This window comes from Protopterus annectens, chromosome 6.part0 (genome assembly GCF_019279795.1).
Source record: "Protopterus annectens isolate FY-2018-M chromosome 6.part0, PAN1.0, whole genome shotgun sequence".
NCBI lineage: Eukaryota > Metazoa > Chordata > Ceratodontiformes > Protopteridae > Protopterus > Protopterus annectens.
The window spans coordinates 1,032,006,745-1,032,020,822 of NC_056737.1; the positions used below are offsets into that span (position 1 = coordinate 1,032,006,745).

At 35.8% G+C, this 14,078-nt stretch overlaps 1 protein-coding gene across 1 annotated transcript in view; it reads left to right on the forward strand.

Annotated features, from left to right (window-relative positions):
* Nucleotides 1-14,078, forward strand: part of LOC122804663 (protein phosphatase 1 regulatory subunit 37-like) — a 1,708,176-nt gene that overhangs the window by 512,897 nt on the left and 1,181,201 nt on the right. The window contains exon 3 of the mRNA XM_044074645.1: nt 3,602-3,647. Within this exon, the coding sequence (XP_043930580.1) occupies nt 3,602-3,647 (46 nt within the window). The remainder of the gene's footprint in view (nt 1-3,601; nt 3,648-14,078) is intronic.

Here is a 14,078-nt window from a genome sequence, read left to right on the forward strand (position 1 = left end):
CTGTAACAGCCAAATAGATTGGATTGTGGCCGAAAAGGGTCTGTGAATCAACCTAAGCACAAGTTAAAAAATGAAAATAAACACATAGTAGTAAAAATACCCAAGAGTAGAATAGCTTTATCTCTAACTATGGAGAAAAAAAATCAATGTTGGCGTTTGTAATGGAGTGGAAATCTGACCAACCCCTACTTAAGATGTTACACAGAAGCTAAGCTCTCCTGTGTAGCTAGGAAACACTAAGGGTCTTGCTACTGTCTCTGGAGGTCCTTGTCCTGGAGACAAGAATGGGATGACAGGACATGCCTAGCTAAGGAAGCATGAATGTAGTATTAGTATGGCAATCTGAATTGTTAATACCGTGTCAATGATACATGAAATGGGAGAGTACTGTAACACTGAGTTGTGTTCACAGTATGTGTTGGAGTATGGGCCATGCTGAATATTGTAGTATGGCATTCTGAATCGTTAATATCATGTCAATGATACATGAAATTGGAGAGTACTGTAACACTGAATTGTGTTCACAGCATGCCATGTCCAACTCAGAATTGATGGACATGCTCCACCTAAAGAAATCCAAGTCACTGCGAGCCACTCGCTCTAGTGAGCTAAACCTTGCCACAACAATAAATAGAACATGCTGGAGGGATAGATTCCTGTCACAGAGACTCCCCATGCTTTGGAACAAAATTCCTAACTACATTAGGCAGAGCCCCTCACTAACACTCTTCAAAAGAAACCTTGACGAGTGGATGGGTAACGGAAAATACACCCCTGGGATCAGTTCATTGGCTCTTCTTGACAGAGGCTCAGTTAATTAATCAATGGGGTGGTGAAAGCTGGCACACTCTGGCTAGGCTTATAAATGCCCTCGGGCAGATAGCCTAGTACCTACCTCTGAACCTATGTGTTGCAGTATGGGCCATGCTGAATATTGTAGTATGGCATTCTGAATCGTTAATACTGTGTCAATGATACATGAAATGGGAGAGTACTGTAACAATGAGTTGTGTTCACAGCATGTGTTGCAGTATGGGCCATGCTGAATATTGTAAATGATCCAAGTAGATGAGTTCAGATTTATGTTATGGTAGGAAAGTATTTTCAGTTGCTGGTGCAACCTCTTATTGGATATATTTACGTTTGGTGGTTGTGTGTAATGATAATAATAATAATAAAATAATAATAATAATAATAATAATAACAACAACAATAATAGTAATAATAATAATAGTAATAATAATAATAACAATAATAATAGTAATAATAATAATAGTAATAATAATAATAATAACAATGATAATAGTAATAATAATAATAATAGTAATAATAATAATAGTAATAATAATAATAATAATAGTAATAATAATAGTAATAATAATAATAATAACAATAATAATAATAATAATAACAATACTAATAGTAATAATAATAGTAATAATAATAATAGTAATAATAATAATAATAATAGTAATAATAATAATAATAATAATAATAACAACAACATAGGCCAACTGCACACACAATCCCTTTTCAGGGGGTGACCTGGGAAAAATGTCTGGTTGAGTGAATTGGCCAAAGTCACACTGTTAGTAAATGAGTGCCAAGGGAATCAAACCCTGTAGCACAGGAACTGCAGATTACAGCCTTAACCTTTTGTGCTATCAAAAGGTTTCTGTGTTAAGGAGAATGAAAAGTAACAGCTAGTCACAGAGAATGATTGTGTCTTTGTGGATTATACACTGCAATGGTTATGTTTAGCTAGATAGCCGACATGTTTTTAGGTTTATTAGGCGTATATAGCATTTCGACTTGTACTGCATTTTTTTCCATTAAGTATCAGGTCAATGTTTTATTGAGGATTTTTATTTTGTTACTTTTCTCATTTATTTGGAGTTCATGGTAACTTCCTATCATAGCTTTCAATCTTTTACTTTCAGAGTTTGGAACAAAACAAAAATAATTACGAAAAAAAGATAAAAAATTAGGGACACTTACTGGTACTATTAACTTGGCTGATCAAAAAAGACAGTCTGAATCTGCATCTTTTTTTTCTGAAGTGAAAGAAGTCAGTAATTGAATGATTATTATTATTTACTGACTCTGAGTCACCGCTTTCTGCAAAAAGTGTCTGATTTTAGGATGGAGGGAGCAAAATGTTTAGACATACTTAGGGATGGCCATAAAATGCTTGATAGTTGGAAGGTTAGATTTATGATTTAGTATTTATTTATTTATTTAGTATTTATCGGCATTTGTTTACTGGGGAAGTCTAAATGAGCAGTGCTCTTTATCAGCAGTGGCCTGGGTAGATACAAACCATTATACAGACATCATGGACGTCATTAGCATTGACTCATTATTCACAGTTACAAACAATTTTCATTAATATAACTACATGGGATGTATATAAACAAAATATTTTTAATACAAAGAGAGCAGTCAAAGAAAGTGAGGGAAGGAAGCACATGGAAGAGAAGCTGGGCAGCGCAGTAGTGCAGCAGTTAATGTTGTCGCCTCACAACAAGAGGTTCTCCGCTTCCATTCTCAGCTGAGGTACCTTGTATGTGGAGTATGCATGTCCTCCCTACATTCGCATTGGGTTTTCCTAGGTACTCCAGTTTCCTCCTACATTCCAAAGACATGTCTGGAATGTTTCTCACTAGCTCTCTGCTGAAAATAGGCTTTCCTAATCGGACTTTCCTGGTCAACAGATACAAAATAAATAAATGAAATGAGATGCTAGAGAAAGGTATAGTTGTTATACTAGTATATTAACCTTTGTGCGGAAGAGATTTAAGGCACAAAGTCATGTTGCTATATTAGTACCAGTTTATCCAGAGGTGGTGCAGATACAGATCCATTTATCTATCAGATGTTGCTTCAGTTGGCATTTAAAGTCTTAGCGTACACTTTCTGCTCGATAGCAACCTGCTGAATGTTTTATTCATAGTGTCAGAATGATGTTGAACTGAAGAAGTGTGCTAATTTTGTCACTAACTATCTCTAGAGCTTACATCAGTAACTTCTGTAAACAGACTGTTCCGTTTATAAATTACAATTCACTTTGTTAATACTTTATTGCCTGCGAGTTGTCATCAGTTCATTCTAGATACCGAATTTAAAGAATCTCTGCCCCTGCTCTGCATTGGTCATATCAATGTGAGCCATATGCATGCATTTTACATTTAACAATATCTTCATTTCAGGCAAATAAGTCCAGCTTAGTGATTCAGTCCATGGAATACATTTTTATTAAGTTGTGAGACGAGGGTAGAGAGTTCACACCTTCTCATGGTGTATATACAAAGATTCACTTGCATAATCAATGTTTATCTTTATTATTATTAGAAGTAATAGTATTAATTTATAATTTCAGAAAGGCTGTTTTGCCTTTCATGGGTAAAAATGCCCTTCTACTAGGTTTGAAGTGTGGATTTTAGCATTTTTCTGTTTCACGTGAGCGTATTTGATCTACATGTATTTCAGTAACTCTCCTTAATTTATTTTATCGCATGTAATACTTTAGTAAAATGCCTTTGAGCTTTGTCTTAGCAGAGTAATATTTTATGCTACCATTAACTAGTGTTCTATCCCACAGGAGATCTCTGATGCACAAAGACGAGTTCAATGCCTGAATCTGAAAGGTAACGTAAAGTTTTTAGTTAAATGCAACATTTTTTTAAATAATGTAGCTTTGTGATAATGTTAAACAAACCTAATTTGCATATTTATACAACATGCCAACTTATACAAATTATGGGCCAGATTCCGAAAGACTTGCTCTAAGCATAAGTGACTTACTTCGATAAGACCTATCTATAGACAGGCATACAAAGGGGGTCAGATTCCAAAACACCAGCTCATTACTTACACGGAGAGCAAGTCTTTCACATTCGGGCCCTATGTTTGATGCAGTTTTATTGGGAGAGTTACCCAGAAGTCAAAATTTCAAAAGTGTACCACATGAGATTACATGAAGCAAGATGCATATAATATCTTCTTCAGAAGTCATAGTATCACTTGACTGCAAACAGGACTGAGTATCCAGTGTTTATATGCAGCACAGTGACAGAGATGCGAGACGAAAAACTGAAGGGATGCAGTGTGCAAACCCAACTGCACTGTGACCATTATTAGGGAGACATAATGTACAACGAGCTTAAGTAAGAAAGGATGCAAGAACATTTCGTGCAGACTGTGGATACAGACAGTGGAAGATGGAATTCACAACAGGATAATGCGCATGTTTGAAGAATGTAGCATAGGCATTATATATATTATATATTCACTCTACCTACTCTCCCTTATGTTTGCTCTGAGAATTACAGGTTACATAGCACTGTTCTGTCGGGAAGCTTTAGACTGCATGTTTTACATTACATACCATGTGGCACTCCCTTAAACCCCAAATCTGTTCAGCTTTTAAGGAGGTGACGGAGAATATTATGATGAGCACCAACCTGCCTTACTAATGGAACACACGATGCATATTAAGAAAGGATATGTATAGTTTCTTGTCACAACTGTGAAGATGATTTTACATGCCTTTTACATTTTATCAGTGAAGACAGGGGCATGCTGATGCAATGATATCAGTCACATCTTCCTGGAAATCCCTTAAATGAATGCTACAGAAACTAAGGAGTTTAAATACAGTAAATATTGCAGTAACATGTCCATATAGGTGTATGAAGTGCAAAAGTTGACTGCACCTTAGAACATTAATAAATACGTTTGGACAATAACACATAAGTCTGAACACAGATGTGACCATGACACAAGCCAACAATATGCAACAATGTACAGAAATAAAGTACCCCATATCAGGTGGCTAACAAACAGTGATGAACATAGCTGTAAGTGCTGGAATATGGTCGTAGCACAACACTAACGTAAATATTCTGTGATAAAGGAAAGTATGTCAATGAACACATGAGCACAATGGGCACTATACAGAGTATAATGATCATTATACAATGACACCCCATTAATATTCAAAAACGTGCACGCTGATTGGCCAGGGTGCCCGTTGTAAATCCAACAATATACCAAAGGAAAAGGTCCAGCCGCCCGGACTTTTTTTCCACTGGTATATTGTCCAAGTTTTAATTTTTTTATTAAAAAAATAAATAAATAAAGCTGTACTCCCGACTCCGCAGATATGAGAAAGACAGCTTGAAGAAAATACAAGGGAAATCAGGTACGTGTATTTAATTTAACGTACCTGATTCCCCTTGTATTTTCTTCCAGCTGTCTTTCTTATATCTGTGGAGTTGGGACTGCAGCTCTACTACCCCTAAATTGCCGCAAACTATTTTTTTTTAATTTAAAAAAAGGAAAAGAAAGAAAAACAGAGCAATGGAGCTCTTTTCTCCATTGCTTATTTTCCGAAGCACTGATGTACTGCGTATGCGTGGGGACGCAAGTCCCATACGTATGCTCAGTACATCGGAAATAGGAAGAGGATCTCTACGAGCCACGGAAGGACAACACGGAGGCATTATACAATGCCATTATTTAAGAAAAGTACGTTTTTTTTTTCTTAAATAATGTCATTGCATAATAGCAATAACGCATGCCTGGGTGTGGGTAATGCTGGATTTACCGACGATTGGCTTTGTTTAGAACCACACCAACCGTGGGTAAATCCAGCATTACCCACACCCAGGCATGGATTATTGCTTAAGTAATATATGAATCAATACCAGGATACATAAGACCAGAAGAACTGCACATGTAAGAGTCAAAAGAAAAAAAAAACCAACAGTAGCATTATTACATATTCACCCACAGTGCATGCCATGGTGAAATGTGTAGGCAATATTAGGAAGGTTTCTTGTCACGACTGTGAGCACTGAAATTTTCAGTTTTGCACAAGTTCACCAAAATGTTTAAGGAAAAATATGAATCCTTATTTTCACAAGGAGGTGCCATTTCTTCTTGTACCACTTAACTAATATAGTTAATATAATCATCTGAAAGGTAGGTGCATGATAGGGAAAAGGGGATATTTTTTGTAATGGTCTCCATCAAAAACATGCATTTTCACACTTAGCAACAGCTGCAGGAGGAACAGTCACAACCTTTGTATGCTACAGTGATAGTGGCAAATATAAGCAGTCACAAAAAAGAAATTGGAAGGTTCATTGCTGATGACTATAATCACTCAGCACATAGTGGGCAATTTCAGGTGCAGATGCACATGAGGCAAAGTGCATTTGTTCTGTTTGTAACAAAATGTGATGGGGATATGATTGTACCCCTCGGTTTGGAAAAAGCGATGGGGAGACATTATGCAAGCAAGCAAGCAGTAATGCAAGGATGTGTTTAAGGAAGGAGCTGAAACTGTTACAGAAAATGTAAGCACCGCACTGACCACTGTGACAGCCATATGCCATAGGCTACTATGGTTTACCATGAAAAGCTCTTAAAATGTATTTATTGTTTGTTAAATGGGTTAAAGGATTGATCTGAAACATTTTTTTCGGATACATCACGGGAGCAAAGTGCTACAGCACAGAACAAAATAACTGTATGGCAACGTTACAATGAATGCATTCACCATCACTTTTTGGCATAAAAACACACTAACAAGTATAATGCACAGTTATTGCACGTCACTTTACAAATTTTGAGAAGACATTATACAGCTATAATAAGGGCAATAAAGAGAAAGCAAGTAACATCTATTCATAACTAAACAGGTCTGATGATAAATGAACACACTCTGGAGTATGCAAGAAATTAAAAAGAAGTTCAAAATGAAGTTGGTAGATCAAATATTCAGGTCATGAAGTTTCAGGAATGCACTTGTATGCTACATTAGGTTTAAGATGGTCCAGAAAGATTCTGTGGATGGAGGTTGGGCCTGAGGCTTCTCCAATCAGGTGCTGAGAACATCCAGTTTTAGTGTGTGTTAGGTAAACAGAATGCAGCGGCTGTATTACCACTCCTCCTAATTTGTAGTGATCCTCAGGAATTAGTAATCTGAAGGCAAGATAGTAACCAGGGATTTCTGGCTTAAACATATAGATGTACTGGACAAGTTTCACACTTTCAGTAAATGGAGCCAAACAGATGGGTCAAATATGTTAGAGTGGTGCGCTGTTTTGATGGCTAGCAGAACAAATCTGAAGATTTGTTTAAAGATGTCCAATGTTTAAGACTTCCCAGTTTATGAAGTCTAGAGTAAGGAATTTCATACTCCATTTATAGCTAAAAAAAGCCCAACACTTACTGCTTTTTTGGACTCAGGAATGAGATATCCAGACACCTTCATACAAACTTGAAGCCAAAATGGGTTCTCAGAGGAGGAGGAGCTGAAACTTTGCCCATGTGGGCACCTGTAGAAGTATCAAATGCCCCAGGGCTTGGTAGAACATTATTAACTGTAAGCAAAAGGACTTTTATTATGCTCATCAGGCCACAGGTACAAGAAGATTTACTCCATCTGAGCAGAGGAAGATACTATGCCCACACAGACAGAACCCAAATAGATAGATACACTGGAATTCAGTAGACACCCAAAGTGCTATGAAGAAATGAACAGATGCAGACCTGTTAATACCAACAAATATGAATGATTTGAAATTAGAATTGTTTATTAGTGTGATACACCCATACTGGCTTAGTATCTGTAGGCACAGGCTAAGGAAGGCATTAGCACAACCAAACAGACAATGACGTTGTAAGTGTGGCTATGACGTGTAGCTTATGATCTCACTGACATCCAAGTAAGAAAAAAATGGTGTTAGAGTCAAAAGTATCCTTCCACGGGATAAACATGGGTTTATAAAAACACATTTTACTTCATTATATGGGGTTATGGAGTACGTGGCTAGGTAAGGAAGATTTCCAGAGATAAAAATACAATAATCTGCATAGGTCATTTTGCCATAAGTATTGATGACTGCAACTGTTTGACCTTAGCATAAGATAAGTTACTTACAGAACTCAGCTAAATAGATCATCACTTTGGCTAGCTAACACTCAAGCAGGTAAGCAATTATTTAATTCCTTAGAAAAAGCAAGAGCATTACCAAGAAAATAACCACTTATCATTATGCTGCCAGTAACAGGAATTTGATTACCAATTCCAGCATTGGTGGGTGTGATGAAGTGACCAATGGATAGCTCTCCCCTCTTCTGAAATCTTGGGGGTTGTAAGCTTCAACATGCAGAGTTAGGCTTCTGTATTGGATTTGGGGAGCATCAAAGATCTAATGACAGTGATAAAAAGAGCATGGATTTTTAATGAATGCATCATTCCCAGTATTTACATTTTATCTTCATCCCCTTGTAACCATAGCTTTTTTCTACCAAATAATGTTATTCTTCACATCTCTAATAACTTTCTATAATTCCACAATTTTTCTATAATAGCAACTCACAACATTCTACCAGTGATTTCCAAATAGGACAAATCATAACGCCATCACAAATCACTCATATTAATTGAATTATAATAAACAAAACACATAAAATCTGAAGTAAAATGTAAGTTTTTTCTGAATTTCTACCCATGCTTTCCTTGCATAAATAAATGTTCTGCCATTTCATGTACCTATTTACACTCCTTACGTTTACCAGAGCTGTCTTCTTGCTTTTATATTTATGCTTGCTATAACATGAATTTTCATGTGCATAAGTCTTCAAAGGAAACGGTGTGTCTTGCTACTTGGTTTATTCTCTTCAATCTCTTTAACGGCTTATCTAGTCCACCCTTATAGTTCATATTCCTTATCCAAATATAAGAAGCCTTCCTATTTTTCAGTCATTTATATTTTATCCTCCATTTGTGTCTTTTCTTTTTTATCTCCCCTAAAACGCCAGTATTCTTTCTGCATTTTCTTCCACTCTGTCTGTTCCATATATTCAGATATTTCCACCCCATCAATGTTCCTAAAATATTTATACCATCCTTTAATATTGCGATGAATTAATCTACCCACAATGAAATAAAAAGGTTGTAACATATTTAATCTATCTTCTGCAATGTTCCCATTCAAAAAAGCAGTCTTCTTCCCCATATTATTATAAAACACATTTCCTAAATCTCATTGTCAAAATATTCTAGCAGAAAATCTATTTCTGCAAGAATATCTGCTACTCTTAATAAAAAAAAAAAAAAATTGATTATAAATTATTTTTATGTAACGGCATTGAAAATCACTTCCATACTTTACTTAATTCATCAGTCTTCCCCAGTCTTTTTTCCCTAGTTATTATCAAATGTAAATACCAACACCTCCCTAGTTTCAACCCCATGACAGAAAATATATATTTTTTTAACCTGAGGGCCTAAATTATCTACACATTGGCTGAAAGAACCATACCACAACGAAAAATCAGATGCAAAAACTGTTAGACTTAATCTCAAGCAAAGTGTAAAACTACCAAATAGCAGAAAACATGTAAGACATCATCCTAACAAAGTTCCTGCTAGCAATGCAGAAATAAACTTTGCCTCATCCGCTTTTCATTTTCTTCAAAATTTCAGTGTATTCTTTGTGTGATGATATATTTAGTCTTAAATTTTAAACTATAAATAGTACTTGTTTCATTGAATGCAGACAAATTGGAATTTTTATTTTTATTAATATGTAACTGTTTGCTGATTGTTTACTCAGTGATTCTTTCATAAACTGCATTACATCATTATGGAATGGAACTGTCTGAGCATTCTGTAGTCTGTTTCAAACGGGAAGACAGACTTTATTTGTACCTGAAATATCTCAAAAGTCTGTCGAGTTTACTGCAATAGAAACACTGCTGTGTTTGCCTGGGACTGATAGTTGGACTTTAAGAATTCTAACTGGATATCCCAAGATGCTTGGATTATAGACTTGTTGGACATGAAGAATACATGCATAAATGGAAATAACAGTGGCAGATACAGTTAGAGTTTATCTGTCAGCAGCCTGTCTCTATGAAAATGTTTTAATTTTCTTGTGCAACCAGTATTGTGTGTGAAATCAGATCTTTTAAAAGCAAAGGGAGCTCATTTCTTCACATGACAAAGATTGTTGCTGATGTCTCATTTCTATAATGAAAGATATCATCACAGCATGATTGTTATTGGCCACACTTTTGAACAGGGAGGCTAGATGGCCATCAACTATCATAGCACAGTGTTGATTGGCTTATTGAAAGAAAGATCAGTAACTGAGGTGTGGGTACTGATTGGCTGTCTGATTAGTGACAGTGTACCGTGAATACAGGCAAGGGTAGTGTCACTGGAGAGGTAACAGCAGTTCCTTCCTGAAAAATATTGTGAGTATACATGTGTACGAAAAACAGTTTGGTTAAGTCTCAGTTACTATTGATAGCTGGCACTAGAAGGCAATGAACCCATACTAAGCCGGGTATAATCCTGTGGTATTTATGATTAAAACCTTATTGTGAAGCTGACAGTGACCATAGTATTTGGGTGCGACAAGTCTTGATTACAACCTAGAATAGTTGGGCACATTTATTGTACACTCATAATGCTAAAACCCTCTTGAATACATATTTGGATGGCAATGGTGCAAATTTGGGCCTCATAATTTCTGTTCCCCTCATTGCATTCCTCATAAACACAAAACCAATCATAATAAAAATTATATTATCTTTAAGGATTTTTATAATAGCAATGAAGTGCCCTGAGCAATCACTTTACATCTGTCAAGTGGGACTGTATACTGATTTCCCCCTCACAAATCTATTTGTGAATAATTCACAGAGTTCAACAACACTTTAAATAACTATATTGGTCAATTCATTCTCACAAGTCATACATAAAATAGACGATTCTGCAGTAAACAAATTATTAAACCAAATGAAAAGAGCATTCAAAGTCTTTTATCTTTAAACTTTGCCTAACCCATTACAACACGACTAAGGTCAACCGCTTCCGAAAATAAGGCAGTAAAATAATCAAAAAACAAAGTTTCATTAAAAATAAAACTTGCTATCAAAATGGATGACAGTAATAAGGACTTCTGCAACTACATCCAAAAAATGCAGTGGGAAAACAAAAATATAGTGTGCTAGAGCCAAATGGTACCACCATAGCACAACCAATAGATACAGTTAACACACTAACATACATATTTGGATCAAATGTCAGGCCATAGAGGGGAACCCCATTTATTGTTTATTTCTGCAACATCAACATAATCTCATTTGAAATTACATCTGAAATGGTCACTTCTTCCCCCAGTAAGGTCAGAAATAATAGTTCTTTGAGACCAGAAAAGATATCAGGAACACTAATTTGTGCATTCACACATAGCCTACTATATCCCCTTGTGCACAATCTAAATAGGGCATTAAAACTGACAACATCCCTGATATCTTGAAGTAGGCTACTGTGATCCCAGTCATTGACCCCGACAATTTCAAAGCATGTTATGCATGGATGTAGAGAATCGTCGTGAAACTTAATTAAGCAGACAGAGGAAATCTCCTTCTCCATGAGCTAACCTAGTATGGCTTTGCCAAAGGTGTATTCTTACCTTCATAATATTCTGGGGACTGTGACTGCTACCATGGACAAAGGTTTGTGTGTCCATGCAGCATACAGCAATCTGGCTGCATACATTTCTACTAAGTTTACTGAGTCACCAACTTGATTCTTCATGGGATTGAAAGTTGCACCATATGGGGTTGGGATTTGGTATAATGGCTATGATGTTTATCTCATTGACAAGAAGTATGGGGCTTAATTCTTACCAAGGGAAATTGGCTAGATTTAAAATAGCCCACAAGGGCAGCTAGCCTAGTGCTTATCTTTTAACCTATAAACCATAGAGGTTATTCTATATTTTTTACAGCTTTGTAAGACCAATGGCAGAATATTGTACCCTATTCTGTAACATACTAACAAGTCAACTGGTACAACTGTTGAAGGAACAACATTTCTTAACCAATGGAATCAAAGAACTTCAAGGCTTGTCTTAAAGCAAAGGATTACAGCACCTCTCTGTCTACCTTGCATCTTACCACATTCTTAGAAGAAACCTGTACCTGACATACACTACATTAAAAGAGTCCTACTTGAAACTCTTTGTTTAGCATAGCCCATTGACCTCAATACAAAAGGACAGTCAACTTTAGTGGATATTAATTCCAACAATAATGTGAAAAGTGACAGTTTCACACTTAAAAGATTCACACACCTGTGGAATAAAATTCACCTTTCAGTTAAACTCAGATCATCAGCTGTCTCTCTTTCTCTGAGTCTGCGGGATCTTAGAATTTCCACATATTGTATTTTCCTAAAGAAGGTGTAGAAATATTGTTAAGTATATGCACACACACAGACACACACCACACATATGTAATATAATATAATATAACAGAATATATAATATAATATAATATATATATATATATATATATATATATATATATATATATATATATGTAAATAGGGAGAGAGAGAGAGAGAGAGATGCTGCACCTATACATACACACACACACACACACACACACACACACACACATATATATATATATATATATATATATATATATATATATATGTATATATATATCATCATATGGGGTGTACTACACTAGTGGCCCCTCACTGAATACCTTTTAATTAGTAGTTTCTTAGTGGCTATACTATTGGTAAGGTGACCTATATCCACAGAGTTATTGTGGACAGTTGTAGCAATAGATGGTAATACTGACTCATTTGTGATAAGATTTGTTAATATTGAGGCAGACAGAACATCTGTGCAGGTAACAGGCATTGATAACTGAGGTGCATGCCAGTTGCATGATATTTTGTGTCTTCTGATTACTGATACCCAGCCTGCATTATGTATGGACATATAATGTATAACCTTCCACGGACTGGTGTATCTTTGATTAATTCTTCAAACAATGTCATCACACATATGTCAATGTATCTGTGCACTGTCTTTTCAGCATATGTTCTATAATTCCGATGGACCTCTTACAGCATTTTGCCATCTTCATTATAATCTCATAATATGGCTACTGTCTGTACATCTAGGGCTACTGTATGATACATGTGGTATTATTGTGACTTTCACAATAGACTTGGTTCTTGCCTTGTACATGAACCATGAGCAGCTCTTGAGTTGCAGTCTAGGCCATGCATTAGGTACCCCTATCCTGTCACATACTACCTGAAAAAAGTCTATAGAGTCTAATACATTTGATAGGTTAGCAGTTCCACAGAACTATATATGTATTGACATGTACTTTTGTTTTATAATTTTATTACAATAAGTCATAAATGATTAAATGATACTAAAAATTATAAATAATGAACTACATTAAGGGATGCAAAATGGTTGAGTGTGTAACCCCTTGAGTATCACCTGTAAATAATTACACAACACACATCATGTGCATAGAATGAGCATTACTGAAATCTTTGCCTCAACATCTTGAATTCTATTTACTAACCCTATCATCAGTCTATAAGTGTCTGTTAGTGTCACTACGCTGGATATATGGACCAAGAAACAGATACAATATTTTTTTGTCATATGTCCACAAGTTCCCCTACATCAGCCAGCATGACAGTCATGTAAAAGGATACCTCTATCATCTTTATTCACCTGTCTGTGGGACAAACTATGTCAAGCCTTCATTTTATGTGTTTTTCTTTAAACCTGTTTGCTTATTATATCACAGCAGGCAATCCTATTCCTGCTCCCTTCTACCATGTGACATACCACTAATTTTAAAGAGTGGCATTGCATTCTATGGTCGCTGAAATATGATGCAATAAACGTTGTACCTTTCTGCATTCCTTTGCATCTGTCCATATTTATCTATCTTTGCCTCTGTCTATATGCCTGCATACATACCCTAAAATACGATGTAATAAACATTCTACCTTTCTGCATTCCTTTGCATCTGTCTGTATTTATCTGACTTTGCCTCTGTCTATATACCTGCATGCATACTGAGACACACACACACACACACACACACACACACACACACACACACACACACACACACACACACACACACACACACACACACACATATATATATATAGAGAGAGAGAGAGAGAAAAGAGAGATACATAGATTTTTTAAATT